General features: G+C 37.2%; 1 protein-coding gene across 1 annotated transcript in view; it reads left to right on the forward strand.

The window, feature by feature from the left end:
• Positions 1-790: 790 nt before the first annotated feature.
• The window catches only part of RICTOR (RPTOR independent companion of MTOR, complex 2), a 76,173-nt gene continuing 56,748 nt past the window's right edge, over positions 791-20,215 (forward strand). The window contains exons 1-4 of the mRNA XM_010008715.1: positions 791-883; positions 12,226-12,290; positions 17,523-17,654; positions 18,837-18,900. Of these exons, the coding sequence (XP_010007017.1) occupies positions 800-883; positions 12,226-12,290; positions 17,523-17,654; positions 18,837-18,900 (345 nt within the window). The 5' untranslated portion in view covers positions 791-799. The remainder of the gene's footprint in view (positions 884-12,225; positions 12,291-17,522; positions 17,655-18,836; positions 18,901-20,215) is intronic.

Here is a 20,215-nt window from a genome sequence, read left to right on the forward strand (position 1 = left end):
CGGCTCTGTGTTGCTTGTCCCATTGTACCTCAACTCCCAGCCTTATTCCCTAATGCAGGGCAGTATTGTCTGTCCCCACCATGTTTAGTGCTCCTTTTCCATCCTTTCCTGTTTCCCAGCAGAATGCAGGGTCATCAGTTGGTGTCTGAATCCTGGTTTGTGTGTTTTGAGGGTTTTTTTTGGGGGGATGATGGACCCTTAGGAAGAAAGAAGAAGGTGTTCCTAGTCTGCCTGTTTACCTTGTAGTTCACTTCCCATGTCACTGGAAGTGACACTACTAGCCCTCTAGTAGTTTAGGCTGATTGTGGGCAGAAGTCAATATGAAAAGCAGAATCCCACAGTTTTTCTGGAAAGAAAAAAGAAGTCATGTGGTGTGGCAGTAACGTGCTATCATTTACTTTCATCCTTAGGTTTACTTCTTGCCTTTGCATTTCAAGGGGATTAGAGATAAAGCTGTTCAGTTCAAAATCCTAGGACTGGAGTTTCAGACACTAAATGCATTTCTTTGTAATTGTAAATCTAAGATATTGATTAAAATCTGCTTTAAAGTAGGAGCCTCTCCACTATGGGTCTTAGCATTCATTCTAGAGCAATCGGATGTGCCTGGTTTTGGGTCTAAGCATAAACCAAAGTAATGCTTCTGGAGACAAAAATCATCTGCATCCTTAATTAAAACCAGGAGAATACCTGTTATATTTAGGAAACTGCATGTTGAATGCATGTTTAGATTTTTGTGTTGTTTTTTTTTTCAACTGTATCTACTAATTACCTTTTTTCTTTTGCAGAACCCTGTGATAATATGAGAGAGATTCTCCAAAATGTGGCCAAATTACAAGGCGTTTCAAATATGAGAAAACTAGGTCACTTGAATAATTTTACTAAGGTAAGAGCTCAAATACGTATCATAGAACAAGTGATCATTGAGGCAAAACATTTTGTATGTACTCTATCAGACAATGGGAGATTGATGGAAGAGCTTAAGTATAATGGAACAGCACTTGAAATCTACATGCTGTGGGAAAGGAAAGGACCAACTAAAGACAAGTAAATATGTGAATACAGGGTTATGCTGAAGTTTGTTGACGTGTCTTACTGCATGAATTTTTGTAGTATTTTAGGGCTTAGAAGCCTGAAATATCTCCCAATTCATGGGTTGACTTGCACAAATAGACCTAAAAATTGGTTTCTGTTCCTCAGAATTGAATAAAAATGTGAAATGCCAGACTCTGGATATAAAGTGACAAAGGATGATGAGGGAGAGGACTGTATCATAGGCATGCACGATATGCAGTGGTTTGGGCAGTAATAGAATTGTAACCATCAACTTTCATTGCTGTTTCATTGGAAAAGAGATGTGACAGATTTGAAGGGGCTGAATTTTGAGGTGCTTTTTCCAAATACGTGCTTTAAAACATGAAACCGGCATTCCATTTGTTGAGGCAAGGGAAAAGCGTGTTGCAGTCAGTGAGCTAGGAGACATTTATGCTTCACTGTGAATGTTACCCAGTGGATAGACTGATGCTCAGAAGGAACTGTCGAGTTGTACACCTTTCTGATTGAGCGCCACGTGTCTGAAGATGAAACCCAGTTTTCTGTGACAGAGGATGTATCCTACAATCAGGAGTAGCCAAGAAACAAGGTAGTAGCACAGAATTTTGTGGGGAAAGTAGGATTTAAATTATTGCTCTTGTAGGTGAGTTGATGACAAATCCTTGAGTGAGATAACAGTGAGGCTCTTTGACAATTTTGAGACAATTATGTGAAAGAACGAATGTTCAAGGGCAGGTTTGCAGAACCAATTGATATGAGAAGGCCAAACATGCATGATAGTCATGCTAGTAGTAGTGGTCATATAGTCACTTCAAAGGAGTCATGCTTCTTGGCTGTTAGAAGCACTCCTTGTGTGGCAGAACAGCACTTCAGCTGTAGCTTGTGAGGTTCAGTTAGAAGGAGGGTGAGTAATAAGAACAAAATTACAGTAGCAAATAAATTTATATTCAAATGCATTAATAACAAGTTTGTATATTCTCCTTCTCCTGAGTTGGTTCAGAGCACAAGTAGATGCATTACATTCACTGGGAGACTCACCTTGCACTGAAATATTTTCTTTGGATCATTGCCTTATTGTGCCTACCAGTTTGTCAGACATCCACCATGGACAAGATGCTGCTATTTATACTGAGATTCCACACAGAGTTGCAAGTAAGCTCCTTATTCTGTTGGAAAAGGCCAATACATAGCTGCGAGGCCTTCCAAATTCTCTAATTGCCCTAAAATGAAAGAGTTGGATTAGGGTTGCAGAAGCGTGATTCCTCATGAAAAGTTAATATTTTAAAGTATTTCTTAAAACGGTGTTGATTTTACTACTTCAGATCAGATGCTAAGCACCTATAGATGTGATAAATAGGCATAGTGTAATTAAAGGATGAACCCAAAATTATTTTTAAAATAGAATTTTGAAAAATTTAGCAATTCCATAATGAAATATTTTAAGAATTTGCTCTGTATTCTTGCCTGGTGTTAAAATTGGAAAATATTTACAAAAACACAAAGAAGGTTTTCATAAACTGGATATAAAAGTAGCTAGAAAATATGAATTTGTGAAAAGCAACTCACTAAAATTAAACATGACTTTTGAAGACAGAGGCTGTAGTTCATAACCTGATTTTGATCCTGAATCAGAGTGACACAGTATAAGGGAATTGTCCTACTCTATTTAACTTACTCCAGGGAGATGAAAATAAGCACATCTGCTTGTAGATTTGATTTTGAAAACTCTTCCTAATTTTGTTTGAATTGCAAATGCAATCATGAAAATAGAATGCAAGTTGCAAATTGTATTGTCTGCCTTGTGGCTGGAACAACTCTGTTTTTCATTACATTGGTTAAAAATAAAAGCCTGGAGCTTGTGGGAGATGGTTTTATTTCCTTTTTGTACTCTGGTCTTCTACCATGAATTGACACAGTCTCAGTTCCCCCTTTGTGAGACAGGAATTGGGGCGGGGAAAGACAGATATGCTAAGAGATGAGGATGTTTTTATCCTGTCCTGGAATTACATTGAAGATGAACTTGATTTGTCTGTAAAGTCTTGCAATTTATGGTCAATTTTTGAAAGGCTGCTAGTTATCTAGGATGTTTGCCTCATGGGGAGTGAAAAGATCTTTGATATTTTTTAATAGAATATTTCTGATAAAACAGAAAATGAAAAAAAATTAACTTTCCTGCTGGAAGTATTGTTATACTTAGAAAAAAAACCCCCAAAAACCACCATTGTAAGCAGTTGCTCCCCATTACCCCAGAGTGTTCCTTCAAAGGCTAGGCAACTCCTACATTTAGAAGAAATCATGTTAAACTTTTTTGGTTAAGGGAAATAAAATGTTTGTGTTCATGTGGAAATAAGTAATGTAAGTTTATGTGGACTGTCCTGACAGAGATCATGGTAGACATTACTTTTTGTATGGATTCCAAGATACCTGAGGTGTGTTAGGCTCAGGTTTCTTCACTTGTAAGAGGCCTAGATTTTTAAGGCAGGACTTTTTCCTTCCCTTCCTCCTGACACCCTTTATTTAATCACCCTTTAGTTTAGTACTAGTCCAGTAATTTTTAGAGTCTTAGGAGTTTTTGCAGAAGTTAAATACTTTTAAATAAAGATTAAAATTATGGTGGCCAGAAGTCAACAGGATTTGTAACTGTATCTGCAAGAATGGTAATATAAGGCAGATACTTTATATGAAGCTTGCTTTCCTAAGAAATGTAACTCCCTATTGATTGGTCTTTCTTTTCAAGAGGTGTGTTAACTAGTGACATTCAAGTCCCTGTAACACTGCTACTTACCGTGCAAAGTATGCTGTATACGTGTTTTACAAAAGCTGCAATTTCATGAATCAAATTCAACCCCCCTAGTTTTTTCATTACTGATTGATCCAAAAAAAACCGCTAGTAATCCTTACTAGTAAAAACCTTGATGTTCCTGTTCTTAGCTCTTTGGCAGCAGAACATGAACTGTTCTTGCCCAACAGGCACTGTTAACAGGTACCTTAAGTTTTCTGCTCCAAGAGTTTAACATTCCCAATCTGGTGGTGCTCAGGCCTATGGAAAGGCACAGGTTTTTTCTGAATTGCAGCAGCGGCAGGCTAAGAATTTTTTCTCCTCATTTGCTGCTTATCACTTAATAAATGAAGCTGAAGTTTTGTGGGCAAATAGGTTTATGAAGTACTTCCTAAACTATGTTAGACAAAAATAATCTTGTTCCTTTCAAACTACCTGTATCACTATTTAAACTAACCTGAGTTTTGACCTGAAAACTGAGAATGTGACCTTTAGTAAATGATCAGTGACACTTTCAGTCATCACAGTAGGTTGCAAGCTCAAGTTGTGTGCCTTTGGCTTCAGTAAACTGAGCAGGATTACCCATCTTTCATCTATATGGCCAGCTACATAAGGCAATCACCTTGAAGTTTCCCAGCTTCTGCTGATTAATACCACAACATAGTGGTTACTTTTTTAGGGTTTTCCCCACCCCCATGAGAAGTAGTAAGTGATAAATTACTGAAAACCAGAAGGAACTGTACAATTGCATTTACCTAGTGGAAAATATCTTTTGGATTTGAAGTATTCATTTAGCACTCTTTGTTAAGAGAAGTTTTTTTCCCACTGTTAGCTTCTGAGAGATCCTTCATAACTGTTGTATCCTAACAGCATATTTAAATAATTAACAGAAAAAAGATCTACAAGTGTTGTGATAGGGATTTATATTTTTCATTCAAAAACAAAGGTGCTTCTTTAAGGACAAAATTAAACCCAGTTCATCTCAGCTTAAATTTGGCAATCAAATAACATCATTGATATGGAAAATTATTTTTTCAATCTTAGACTCATAGAATTATACAATGTATTAGATTGGAAGGGACCTATAAAGGTGATGTAGTCCAACCCCTCTACCATAAGCAGGAACATATCCAAGTAGACTGGATTGCTCAGAGCCCCATCAAGCCTGATCTTCTCAAAACCAATTTTGTCATTATTTATTGAAGCTCCACTGTTCTGCTCTACGCATCTGCTAGCTTTTGACCATCCTGTTAAATTTCACTAGGATATGGATTGAGTTTGGGGCTACAGGGGCTTTCACATATTTCGTGTGTCTTGTTCATGCTCAGTCACTGTAGAGTCTCTGCTTTCCTCTGCAAAACCTAGATTATTTTAGAGTCTGAATGCGGTGTTGACTGACTGTAACATTCATCCAAGTAGCTAAACCACTGTGGGCAATACTTGAAATCTCATGATTAATGAAGTATGTGGCAGATAGGAACAGGACATCTGCTTATGGGCATTCAGCTGTGGAGCAAACCCGAAGAGCTAATGGATCTAAATGCAGAGTCCCCAGTTTCAGTAGAGTCTTCTGTTAAGACTACCATATACTAAATAGTCTCCTCATGAATATTACTGGTCATGGTTCAAACCGTATTTCCCAAACGCAGTGTAATAATTATATTTTTGAAGCATAGGATAGTATAATATTTTTACCTAGTGATTGCTGTGGCTATTCTGTTAAATATAAAATTGAATGGTCTCAGTGTTCACTGAACTTGTATGCTATTGACCTCCTGTGGTTTTGTTGTTTGGAGCTACTGTTTCCAAGACATGTTGATGTGTTACTCATATTGCTATGACTCATCCAAGTAGCACGAAAAACTCATAGCTGACAGTAAACATGAAAAAAACCTTCACTGTAAGTTAGTCACTGTCTGGCCTAGATTAAGTACCATTTTGTCCTAATATTAAATCATACCCTCAATTATTCTGTCCTCTTTCCATTCATTTACTATTATATAGAATCATCCAGGTTGGAAAAGACCCTGAAGTCATTGACTCCAATTGACTGCTAACTCCATTGACTACTAACCTAGCTGTGCTAAGTCAACCACTAAATCATGTGCCAAAGTGCCAAATCTGCACCTCCTTTAAATATCTCCAGGGATGCTGATTCAGCCATTTCCCTGGGCAGCCTGTTCCAGTGGTTGATAACCCATTCAGTGGAGAAATCTTCCCTAACTTTCTATCTAAACCTCACCTGGCACAACTTGGCAAAATTATGAAAAACTTTGGAGTTGGCTTTCTCTCAGTTTTAATTAGGAAAGCATACTCTGTATATTTGTATGTGTATACATACACACACACAAATTTTGTAATGTGTAGATAAAAGTATATGCATTTAATAAGATCACAGAATCTTAGGGGTTGGAAGGGACCTCGAAAGATCACCTAGTCCAACCCCCCAACCAGAGCAGTATCACCTATAGCACATCACACAGGAATGTGTTCAGGCGGGTTTTGAATATCTCCAGAGAAGGAGACTCCACAACCTCTCTCGGGAGCCTGTTCCAGTGCTCTTGTCATTCTCACAGGAAAGTTTTGTTTTGATGTTTACATGGAACCTCCTGTATTCCAGTTTGCACCTATTGCCCCTTGTCCTGTCAGTAGACATCACTGAAAAAAAGCCTGGCTCCATCCTCCTGACACCCACCCTTAACATATTTGTAAACACTGAGGAGCCCCTCAGTCTCCTCTTCTCCAAGCTAAAGAGACCCAGCTCCCTCAGCCTTTCCTCATAAGGGAGATGTTCCACTCCCTTCATCATCTTTGTGGCTCTGCCCTGGACTCTTTCAAGCAGTTCTCTGTCCTTGAACTGAAGGGCCCAGAACTGGACACAATATTCCAGATGTGGCCTCACCAAGGCAGAACAGAGGGGAAGGAGAACCTCTCTCTCAGCCTACTAGCCACACCCTTTCTAATGCACCCCAGGATGCCATTGGCCTTCTTGGCCCCAAGGGCACATTGCTGGCTCATGGTCATCCTCCTGTGCACCAGGACCCCCAGGTCCCTTTCTCCTACACTGCTCTCCAGCAGCTCAGCCCCCAACCTGTACTGGTCCATGGGGTTGTTCTTCCCCACATGCAAGACTCTACACTTGCTCTTGTGGAATTTCATCAGGTTTCTCCCTGCCCAACTCTCCAGCCTGTCCAGGTCTCACTGAATGGCAGCACAGCCTTGTGGTGTGTCAGCCACTCCTCCCAGTTTAGTGTCATCAGCAAACTTGCTGAGGGCACACTCTGTTCCCTCATCCAGGTTGTTGATGAAAATATTGAATAGTAGTGTCCCAGTATTGACCTCTGAGGGACTCCACTAGTCACAGACCTCCAACTAGATTCTGTCCTATTGACCACAACTCTCTAACTTTTTCCTTTCAACCAGTTCATGATCCACCTCACTACCTGATCATCAAGACCACACTTCCTCAGCTTATCTATGAGGATGCTGTGGGAGACAGTGTCAAATGCTTTACTGAAATCAAGAGAAACCACATCTACCACCCTACCATCATCTACCCACCTAGTTACTTCCTCAAAGAAGGCTATAAGGTTGGTCAAATATGACTGCCCCTTGGTAAAACCATCTTGACTGATCTTACTGACCCCCTCATCCTTGATATGCTTAGAGATAGTGCCAAGAACAAATTGTTCAATCATCTTTCCAGGGATGGAGCTTCTTGTAGACTGGAGTGACATTTGCTATCCTCCAGTCCTCAGGCACCTCTCCTGTTGCCCATGACTTACCAAAGATGATGAAGAGTGGCCTAGCAATGACCTCTGCCAGCTCCCTCAGTACCCACAGGTGTATTCCATCCAGATCCATTGATTGATGGATATCCAGATTGCTTAACTGACCCCTAAACCAATCCTCATCTACCAAAGCAAACTCCTCATTCATCCTGAGTTTTCCTGGGGCTTTAGGGATCTGGGGCCCCTGGGGAGAGTCTGCAGCAGTAAAGACAGAGGCAAAGAAGGCATTCAGTACCTCTGCCTTCTTTATATCTTCTGTAACCAGGGCACCCACCTCATTTAGCAGTGGGCCTATATTGCCTCTAGTGTTAGTTTTGTCTGCAGTGTATTTGAAGAAGCCCTTTCTAGCAAGGTTTACTTCCAAGGAAGCCTTAGCTTTCCTTATTGCCTCCCTACATTCTCTGACAACAGTCCTATATTCCTCCCAAGTGGCCAGCCCCTCCTTCCCTGATCCATAGATTCTCTTTTTCCACTTGAGGTTTCCCAGCAGTTCCTTGTTTAACCATGCAGGTCTCCTGGCTCCCTTACTTGATTTCCTGCCCATTGGGATGCTGTGATCCTGAGCTTGCAAGAGGTGGTCCTTGAATGTTGACCAACTATCTTGAGCCCCTTTATAATCTAGTACTCTGTCCCATGGGACTTCTCTTAATAATTGCTTGAAGGGGCCAAAGTTGGCTCTGTGGAAGTCCAGGGTTCTGGTCCTGCTGGGTATTCTGTTCCTCCCACACAGGATCCTGCGCTCCACCATCTCATGATCATGATATGCAAGTACACTAATCAAGATATGCACATGATCAAGTACACCTCATATTTTTCATATATGTAATTCCAGCCATTTATCTGATATGATAATCCATTACTATTTTAGTGAAATATGATGATATGTAGCCAGAAGCACATTTTTGTGTTCTGGTACTGCTTTCCTAATACTTGTACTAGAATTTGCTTGCATATGAATTGTTCAGTGATACAGTCAAACATATGACAGTTACTTGGCTTTATAGGAGTTTGGCCATGTACAAAAATAAATGCACTTGGACTAGAATCATTGACCTGCTTGATGTTGTTTGAAGGTGAATTTAGAAGAAAGTTGCAAAACTTTCCCTTTATTTTTAAAACCGGACATTTAAAACCAAGCAAATACCCAAAGCATTGAGGCCAGCTGGTCAGTATCTTCTTTATAGCAGCATTCATGGGTTTATTTTGCAGCTGCCTTGTACATTTTTCTCTTATACTTTTTGCACTTTGTCTGCTCTTAAAGTGTGACATCCAAGATTGTTCTTTATGTAGTTTTGAAAGCAGCCTGTGAAGTTGGAAAAAATATCTCTTAATCTCAAACATAGTAAGTCCTATTAGTATTTCCAAGGGTAATTTTCCTTTTTTTTGTTGTTGTTATGTCACAATAATTAATTCAGTTTTTAGTTTGCTTCAACTTCTTAATCTTCCTTTTCTTTAGAATTTTTTTTTTTTTTTTTCATTTAACATTCTGAATGTTTTCTGGACATCTCATGTTTCTCTGCTGGACTCAGTTCAGTTTTTATGCACCTGGAAGTGTGTGGTATGCTGAAGGATAGGATACACTGTTCCTTTTATGTAATTGACTTTGACCTTGAGTTTGGGTAGTCATTTCAAATCACTGGAACATTTTAAATTCTAATAGATTACATTGTATGTGTTGAGTGGTTACTGACAACTAGACTAGACCTGGTCAGGTGAACTCAATGTTCTTTGGAAATTGCAGCAAGGTATGTGAGTTCCTGTAACAAAAATCTGCTTTAGTTTCGTCGTGGGACCACCCAAGGTGCAAACCAATGGTAATTGAGATGACAGGCAACTTCTGTCAGACATGCACAAAATAACAGCTTTCTCAGAAGAGTTTTTTCCTACATCAGAATTATAATTCTCAGTTTTTTCTAAAGTGGGAAAAATAACTGTTGAGGATAGTCTGATGTATTAAATTAGGTTTTCTTGTTTGTGTCTAGGGTGAAATGATGGGGAGACATTTTGATGTATGAATGATGAGCCTGAACAACTATTAATGTATTTGTCTGAAGCTGAACAATGGACTGTTTTTACTCACTCTCTTCTCACACTATTTTGCTTACACTCTGTCAGCCAATTTTTACAGTTCACAAGATGTCAATAGAAATGCTAAAGCAGCAGTGGTGGCCTTAGACACTCCAACAACATGACATAAAAACCGATTGATGCTGGGAAGTGACATACCTTCATAACCAGTTAATGCACTGATTGTCTAGTCTTATCATCACTTAAATTTGAAAGATGGGGGGAAAGAGGTTATATAAGCACTTTCCTTATGCTTTATAGTAATCTTCGTTTATGACCACTGAAGAAAAATGCAAAATCCACAATACTTAATTTGAGATAGATTATTAAATGTGGAGCTGCTCTGGGCCAATTTATTAATCTGTCTCATTAACAACTTTGGATTTCAGCATTATTACTATGCATTTTTTCCACAATATGTACAATTTCTTAAAATGTAATGTGATCCTCGGAAGAATATGTACATATAAACAAGTATTATTTGAATTTAAACTGTCATGCTAATAAAATAGGTTTACGTGCAATATGCTGTTATTTCAAGTGGAGGTAGACAGTGGAATTGAGAACATGTAAGTTGAAATATATAACGTGTCAGTAGCCTTAATTTAACTGTTTGTTTCCTTTATTATTAATTTCTTATTGCTAACATCAAATACCTATAAATAATGTGGTATGAAGTTTGATAAATTTTAATATTTTCAAAGCAGAGGTATTCACTAGTTAACAGAATCACTTCCTGAATCCTTCACTGAGGAGAAACTGTTAATACCATCCTGGACTGAACACATGCCTGTTTCAAGAAAAAGAGGACACAGTGCAGAGCTATTGCAATCACTATTAGTCACTTGAGTTTTTTGGAAAAGTCCTTTGGGATTTGGATGTAATAATAAAGTATTTTACAGTTCTAGCTGGGAATAGTAAATGAATCATAAAGTCACAGAATGGTTTGGGTTGGAAGGGATCATAAAGATCATCTAGTTCTAACCCGCCTGCCTTGTACAGGGACACCTCCTACTAAACAAGGCTGCTCAGAGCCCCATCCAACCTGGCCCTCAACACATCTAGGGAGGGGCACCCAGAACTTCTCTGGGCAACCTGTTCCAGTGTCTCACTACCCCATAGTGAAGAATTTCTTCCTAACGTCTAACCTAAATCTCCTCTCTTCCAGTTTGGAACCATTACCCCTTGTCCTACCACTCAATGCTATTGTAAAAAGTCCCTCCCCAGCTTTCTTGTAGCCCCTTCAGATACTGGAAGGCTGCTTCAAAATCTTCCCAGAGCCTTCTCTTCTCTAGGCTAAACAGCCCCAAGTCTTTCAGCCTGTCTGAATCAGATCCCTTCTCCAGCCCTTGGTTCATCTTTGTGACCCTCCTCTGGACTCCCTTAAGCAGCTCCATGTCCCTTTTGTAATGGAGGCTCCAGAAATGGACACAGTATGTTATTTCAAGTGGAGGTAGACAGTGGAATTGAGAACATGTAAGTTGAAATATATAACGTGTCAGTAGCCTTAATTTAACTGTTTGTTTCCTTTATTATTAATTTCTTATTGCTAACATCAAATACCTATAAATAATGTGGTATGAAGTTTGATAAATTTTAATATTTTCAAAGCAGAGGTATTCACTAGTTAACAGAATCACTTCCTGAATCCTTCACTGAGGAGAAACTGTTAATACCATCCTGGACTGAACACATGCCTGTTTCAAGAAAAAGAGGACACAGTGCAGAGCTATTGCAATCACTATTAGTCACTTGAGTTTTTTGGAAAAGTCCTTTGGGATTTGGATGTAATAATAAAGTATTTTACAGTTCTAGCTGGGAATAGTAAATGAATCATAAAGTCACAGAATGGTTTGGGTTGGAAGGGATCATAAAGATCATCTAGTTCTAACCCGCCTGCCTTGTACAGGGACACCTCCTACTAAACAAGGCTGCTCAGAGCCCCATCCAACCTGGCCCTCAACACATCTAGGGAGGGGCACCCAGAACTTCTCTGGGCAACCTGTTCCAGTGTCTCACTACCCCATAGTGAAGAATTTCTTCCTAACGTCTAACCTAAATCTCCTCTCTTCCAGTTTGGAACCATTACCCCTTGTCCTACCACTCAATGCTATTGTAAAAAGTCCCTCCCCAGCTTTCTTGTAGCCCCTTCAGATACTGGAAGGCTGCTTCAAAATCTTCCCAGAGCCTTCTCTTCTCTAGGCTAAACAGCCCCAAGTCTTTCAGCCTGTCTGAATCAGATCCCTTCTCCAGCCCTTGGTTCATCTTTGTGACCCTCCTCTGGACTCCCTTAAGCAGCTCCATGTCCCTTTTGTAATGGAGGCTCCAGAAATGGACACAGTATGCCGGGTGAAGTCTCATGAGAGTGGAGCAGAGGGAGTTAATCTCCCTTGGCCTGCTGGCTGTGGTACAGTCTGAAGTTAGTATGCTTTCACTCACTGTGAATGAATTTCCTTAAGTTTCTTGCCAGAAATCTGCATTTTTAGGTAGTAATTTTAAAAGAGTTATAAATAATAGATATTTTCTTTTTATTTTCAGCTTCTTTGTAATACTGGCCATGCTGAAGAAAAGTTAGGGTTTACATATGACAGCATCATAATATGGTAAGTAGTAAGGAGCACTAAAGCAATACTGAGGTACCTTAATTGTTATTGATGCAATTAAGTAAAATTTAATTGTAAATTTGTGCTAGTATTTTGTAATTCTAATGTGTTTGAAATTTCATATTGCACACATATACATGCAAATACTTTAATGAGTAAAATCAGAAATACTTTCTTTGCTTTGAGGCAAAGAGAGAGGAAAATCATCCAAGTTAGAAGTTTGGATTTCTTTATTATATTCCTCCTAGACATAAAAATACCTCAGTACTCACACTTAGTAAAAATGTGCATCAAGAGCATACTCTTGATGTGGAATCAGGATTTAAAGATAAACATTCTATGTTAATTGGTGTGTATATATGTCTTTGTACAGCTATATGTACATCTTTTCCTGCTATTAAAATGCTCTGTGTACGTACTTCCAAGTGAAATTTTTCTCTATTTTATTTTCATTTCTGACAGTCAAAAGAAAGGCTCAGCACTGATAGCAGAAACAACTAAGATCTAGTATTTAGTATGATTTTGCTTTAGTTTATCTAACTTAGGTAAGCAAGCTTAGAAAAGTTCATCACTCTTTGAAATTTTGGGAAAACTTGTGTAATTTCTTGTGGAAATATTGTGAGTTGTTTTCTTAAACAACTGATTCCTTGCTAGAACTAAAAAAAAATAAAAATGTTATATATTTTGCGAATTAATATTTTGCTGTAAGCTTTAAAATATCTTTTCATCTTACTATGTAATCTATGCTTTATGGTGCAGCTAAGCATCACTTAGGAGTGTAGCTTAAAAATTCAGAGTTCTTTAACAAATATTTTTGAACACAAATGTTCAAAGTTTGTGCAGATATTAGCATTTGATTTTTTAGGAAGAAGTTTGTAGATAGATCCAGACACATCCAAAGAGAACTGATATTTTTTTAAGGAAGAGGTAAAAATGTTCTCTTAGAAAAATGCCCAAAAAATGGTTCCTCAAAAAAAATAAAAATACATACAGCAAGTAAATTTTATTGGTTATTGTTGCTACTTTGGTCAGCCCACTGGTTTCCTAGTGTGTGTATGTATGAGACGCAACTTTTTTTATACTATATGTAGATGATTCAGCTATAGCGACAATTTTCAAATCAAGGATACAACTCAAGTACTCAGATTTGAGCAACCATAACTGTGCTGATTGGTGGTTCTTCAGACATTTTTATAGATTGGACTTTTTTTAGAAAATGCAGGTTTTTCAGGAAGTTTTAAAAATCTTCCTCTACAGAGTTAAGACCATTCCGCAGTAATACTCTGTTTGCAGATAGTATTTTGCTGTATAGCATACAGCCGTTCTGAGTAACTTGCAGACTAACTTGGTTAATTTTGGAAATGAGCTTCAGGTAGACTAAGCAACATGCAAGTCCTGTAATTTGCTCTGCTGATGTTGCCAACGTTATCTTAGATTTCAATACAGAAACCTTCTTATTCTACAGAACAAACTTGCTTTCCTTTGAAAACGTGAGATGTTATTGGGATGCAAGAAGCACTTTGTGAGTTTTTGTGAAGTATGGATGACTAACCTTAAAACACTAAACTGTAAGGGAATCAGTGATTTCAAGAATAATTCTATATTTCCTGTAAAGTTCTAAGTATTGGGGTCAGTAACCTTGATAGAATGTTTACCCAAACCAGAGGCAGGTGCAATCTGCAGGAAGAAAATGTAGGCCTCAGAAACCTTTGAGGTCTTTTAGTGATGTGCCAAGAGGCTTTGGCTGTAAAAGCAAAAATCAGAATATTCACAATTACCTGGCTGTGGATCAAACAGAGATTTGTCAAAAACAATGCAGTGAGTGGATGTGATGCTTTAGAATGATCCTGTAGTAGGTAGTGAATATGCTTTCTTATCACATCCTTTGCTAGGTCTTTCAGACTTTTTATCAGCCTTAATGTTTATCAGCCGTAATACTGTCTTAGGAGGTTAGTCATGCAATACTACTACAAAGTAGTATTGCACTTTTTCTGTTAATACAATCATGACATCTTTTTAGCACTTCAAGCCACTTGTTCATATGGAGTGTACATATGCAAATTATTTTCTTAATCTGTTAGCTATTTTAGAATCATGTAGTATGAGTTTATAACAAAGTTTTGGTCTTGATATGCATTAAGTAACTTCTAATAGTCTTAAGTTTTCTTCACAATCTTATGAGCTATGCATGCACGTAATAATTAAGTTCTCTTAAAGTTTCTCGTAATGCCATCCTGTTCTCATTAATATAAATAACATTGTCCTCTCTATTTCTGCACACTGCCCCTCCCCCACTACCCTGCAAATCGGGAATTGTATCGTAACTACTGCCTACAAAAGGAGATTGTGAACCTGGATAAAATCAGGACAGAAAATTGTCAGGATAAGTCTTCTATTCACCTCTGCTCTTTGAATTTGTGTTTGCAGATTTTGATTTCTGCAGCTACTTTGCATCAGTCTGTAATCTCTTTATATCCCTTAGTGCAATCTTCAGCAACACCTTATGCCTTTTTATGTACTGTTGTAATAACTCCTTTTAAGTATTTTTGAAGATTAGTGAAATACACTTGGTGTAAATTCTGCTGGGTGCTTCACATCACTAACAAGTTTTATCCTAAGGTGATTTTATTTTAGACCATAAACAGTCCTTTAAATGTGCTTTAGAATTGTTTTGGTATAAACCTGTTTATTACCTTTCCTCCATCTTGGCCACTATTGTTTATAATATGGTGCTAGTGAATACATTAAGACAGTTTGTATTAATATTCTTTCCAGATACTAAGATGTGAAGCTTGGTGGGTTGCTGGCAATATTTACTAGTGGATTTCTTCCAGTTCTTCTATCATTTTCACTTCTTAGCCTAACTCATATTTTGTATAATTAAAAAGGCTTTACGATAGGGATCTTCATGCATCCTTCTAAAACAGTTACTGAGTATGAAGAAAATGTTCCTGTCATAGCTCTGACAGTCTTGTATTTACTTAACTCCTCCTTTTCCTTTTTGGTTATTCATTGAGTCCAGTATAATCTCTCAGTTTTTCTCCTTGTGGCACAGATGAGAAGTGAGACCACACACATACAGACACGTGCACATAGGTTTTCCTACTTTTTTTTTTTTTTTTTTTTTTTTCTGCCTGCTGTAGCATATCTTAGTTTTCTATATAAGCTCAAGATTCTCTCAGGTTTTTGCGGTTCAGTCATTGTTGGTTTTTTTTGTTTAGTTGGGTTTTTTAATTGAAATTTTTCTGTTCATCTTTGTGCATTTTTCTATGTTTTTGCTTTCATATGACCTGCAATGGATTTCTATGGCCTTTATTTTAGGTCTGTATCTTTCTGGCTAGCTGTGCATTTTCATTGCATTCTCACTATTTAAAAATAGTGGCACATCCATTTTTGGTCCTTTATGCTTTTGGATGCTGAATCTCATTATAGTGTCATCCTATGTAATTGTTTAACTGCTGCTAATTCTGAAATTCTGCCTTCACATTGTATCTTCCTCTTGTGAATTGTCGGACCAGCTTTCAAAGCATTAATTGGTTTTGAGAAACTATGTCAAAAGGTTGTTTTGGTCTGCCTTTCAATAAATGTTTTTCTCTCAAATATAGAAGTAATATGCTTTGCTTTGTGGGACGGGAACCAAGATTCAGTACTTGGCTGTTGTAATTAAAAAATCATGCATAGCGACAACACCCTTTGCATGAGCAATGGGTTACTTCTACCCTAAAACGAAACTGCTGAAGTTTCTGCAGCTGGCATATGCAAACAAACTGTGAATTGTGAGGTAGAAGTCCAAACAGGAAAATACCATTGAGTAGACCTGCTTATCCCTCAGACTTCCATCTCTGCAAAGCTGTGAAACTAGAAACAAAGCATGATTCATGATTTAAAGAATACCTGTTATCTATTCAGCATAATCAAAGAGTCTGCTTTTCTGAAATGACTTTGGAAATAAATCTCTCCCCTAGTTCAATTATTTTTAAGGAAGAATTTTTCTTACTTCACGGTATTGAGAATGTTTCTCATTTTCTTTTAGCTGAGCTTAAAGTAAATAAATAAGGACAATTAGTGGCACTCTTTATGTGAAGGATCATATTTGATGTTGTAACAAATACGATCTTCCTGAAGTAATTCACTATGTGCTTAAAGTAATATTTTCATCTTTATTTGCATATGGTATTGCAGCCTTTCTACCATGTCTAGATACCTCATCGAAGTAGGTTCCTGTTGCAGTGACCTTTACTCAGATCCATTAATGTCCAGAAAGATTCAGAAGATTTTGACCCTGGAATAGCTGGTCATCATGCGTGACGATTCCAGAATAAGAAAATAAAAAAATAATCCATTTGTGTAGGTAGACATTCAGCCTTACTGCCTGAAGTATTTAGATTCTTAGATGTCCGCTGAAAGAATCCAACTAAAACAAATCACAGGGAGGCTGGGTTTTTTTTTCCCTTCCTGTGTAGTCAAGGAAAAGGGGCAAATCTTTTGAGGTCCTTCAGAAGGACAGTGTGTGTTAGTACTTTAAAACTCCATCTCTAGAGGTTTTCAGTATTGTTTATTTTTAGCTAGATAGTGAATTTAGGAAATTACATTATAAAGACAGTTATGCTTAGGAAGAGCTCACTTCAGTGCAAGCAAAATGCTTTCAAAACCTGTCTAAGAGACGTGTTGATTGTACATTAAAATGAAACTATAGTATGTGCCATGTGGCACTGCTTCAGTTATGACTGCCATACGTAATACAAACATAATGTGGTACTATGACATCTTTAGTGAGTGGTGCATATAGTTACTTTAGGTGCAAGTTTGTCTCTGTTTGGTGTCAAGACTTTGTTTTGAGGAATCACACTTACTGGTTGGCAGCCTAGTGGACAAGGAAATGACCTCTAACTTTTAATTTTCCTAGACTTAATACTGAGTTGTCAAATAACAAGTTATATACAGGTCTTGGTCTTGTGTTATTTAATGGATGTACAGGCTTTTCTTTGATGGAAAAAAAGCTGTTTGTGGCTTTTTTCAGAATAATATATTGTCTACATCTGCTGACGGGGTGAAGGCTTACCTTCTAGGCCTGTGGAGGCGAGGATCTGAAAGCCAGGAAATGAATGAGAACATTTTTAAAAAAAAAAATCAAACTTGTTATTTCCAATAGTAGGTAGTAGCTGCATGTCAGATAGTGAAGTCTACCTGCTTCTAAGTAACTGTTTGTCCCTCTTTTTTCCTTCCTTGTAGTCTGCGGTTAGCTTTACTAAATGAAGCAAAAGAGGTGCGAGCAGCAGGATTGCGAGCACTCCGCTATCTCATTCGAGACTCCAGTATTCTCCAGAAGGTGCTAAAGCTGAAAGTGGATTACTTGATAGCCAGGTAATTTTTTTCACCTTTCTTGTTTTAAATGCATAGAATCATAAAATAGTTATGGTTGGAAAAGACCTTTAAGATCACAAATCATTAACCTAGCACTTCAAGCTCATCACTAAACCATGTCCCTAAACACCACATCTATAAACATAAATAACTTGCTTTTTCATGGTTGAGACAGGTCAGAAGAGATGTTTTCATATCCTCTTACTTTCTTGATATATGTAAAAAGAATGTCTCTTATAAAACTACATTAATATGTCCTTTAAAAACAGAAAGCTAATACATCATACCAGCAAATCCAAATAAAATACTGTCCTAATATGTTATATACTATGAGTAATCTAAAAAATGTCTTTCAATATATGTCCTAATATGTTATATACTATGAGTAATCTAAAAAATGTCTTTCAATTATAAGTGCCATTAACCATAAATTCATCTGTAATGTTAATGAAGATTGAAACATCAGTAATTTTCATGTCTTAAATTGTTTTTATGTGAGTTTTTGTGATTCTTTCTATTACCATAGTGCTTCAGAGCCTCTAGTGCAAAGCTAGGGCTAAAAAATAGTTCATGCCCAAGAATTCGTAATCTAAGTATAACCCATAACACAACAGAAGAACACCAAAGGGCAAAATAATGATAAGAAGAAGATCAGATTGATTAGTAGATCTAAATATTAACATGTCTAGGTTTTCTTTTGTTAAAATCTTGTTTAATCTAGTATACTGATACAGAAGTGTGCATTTCTGTTTATAAATATATACACAAAGCCAGTTTTAGTGGGCTGTTTCATCTTCTTGGAGCGAAAGGACTTTTCTGATCTGAGATAGAACATATAAAACGTTGATATGAAACATTACAAATGCTCTGTTTAGTCTCATTTGAAGTGACAAATGCAGCTAGCTCAGAAAATATTTGCTGAAGCTGGTATGTCTTACCTGGTATGTTTGAGAATGTCCTAGTGATTTAATTATAATTAAGATAACTGAAAAACAACATAAACCAGATATGATTGACCAATCATAATGGGTATTCTCGATGAAAGGCAGGATTCTTAAAACAATAAGTCATAGTATTTTTCTTTCTGTTTATTCTGTTGCATAAATGTTAACATGGGATGTTAATAATTAACATGAAAGTTAGTGTTGTTATAAACAAAATGTCTTTTTAAACTTATTTTAGGTGCATTGACATACAACAAAGTAATGAAGTAGAAAGAACACAAGCACTTCGATTAGTCAGAAAGGTAAAATCTAACTTTATATGGTCTTATGAGGTATACCAGTCAGCTGTGCTGAATCCTGGTTTTCTCCATCAGCAGTGTCTTTCACATTGTCTTTTATACCTTACCTTTATCTTAAGAAGTTATAGCTCATTATTCAAAAGAGAAAAGGGGGTTGGTGATGAGACCCATTTTTGTTTTATTCTTTTACCCCTGGGAATCTCTAATGGGCTAGAAAAATCTTGCTAATTTTCCTTTGATAGAGATTAAACTGTACAAGATTTGGAGAAAAATTATAAAAATATGAATGCAAGGGTAATAGAACCATATGATTAAGTTCCATCTAATTATTTATCATTATTATATAGTGTGTTTTAGCATCTGCCAATAAAGGATGGGAGATTTTGTGTGATTTAAGAAATGAGGCAAATTGCCATTGCAGGAATAACTAGCTGAAGGAATACTTCTAGCCTTATTGCTTGATCCGTAGAGCATGATACTATCCATAGTTCTTTTCTCAGATACACAATAAGACATAGTCTGTTATGATTACTGTACTGTGTACCTGTGGATATGAGATGTTTGAAGCTGTGGTAGCTGCACTTTCAAGTTTGTCATAGATAAATTGGCATATACAGCTACCAAAGGTGTATTTTTCAAGCAACAAAGTATTCTGCCTTTGTACTGGACTTTTATTCATCTGGACTATTCTTTATTGTACTTATATTATTCTACTGAGCATCTTAGGGAGCACCACCGAAGGCTCAAGTAGTTTGAAGTAATTGGAAGAATTATTCTCCAGAAGCAATGCATGTGTTCAGTCTCTTTAATGAATATATGTATTTTTATATATATATTTACACTGAAAATATGGAAGTTTGATAGCACTTTCTTCTCTTATAATGACCTCACTTGGATTTTGTCTTAGAGAAGAGACAATATGCTTGATTAACAATTGTGCCAAAAAGAGGCTTATAAACACCACCATGTTCTCCAAACCTAAACAACCAAAACCCACAGCCATACAGGAATGGATCCTCGAGGAAGTTGCAATTTATAAAAGCTCTTTGCTAATCTGCATTAAAAACAGAACTTCAGTGTAGAGTCAGAATAAGTTTAATCAGAAGATTGAATAGAAACATGTTTGTAATCAATTGGTTTTATTTGGGTCAGAAATTTGCGATCTTTATTCTTGGGCTTTTTTATGCATTTCCTAGTTGAGCAAAGACTTCTGTCTTGTTTGAAAGCAGAAGAGGAAGCAAAAGAAGTAAATACATTAGTTTGATTTGAAAAAATTATCCTGAAACATAAATATTAAAAAAATTATAGAGCTGACTAC

Source organism: Chaetura pelagica, unplaced genomic scaffold (assembly GCF_000747805.2).
Source record: "Chaetura pelagica isolate M959 unplaced genomic scaffold, ChaPel_1.0 scaffold31, whole genome shotgun sequence".
NCBI classification, from domain to species: Eukaryota; Metazoa; Chordata; class Aves; order Apodiformes; family Apodidae; genus Chaetura; species Chaetura pelagica.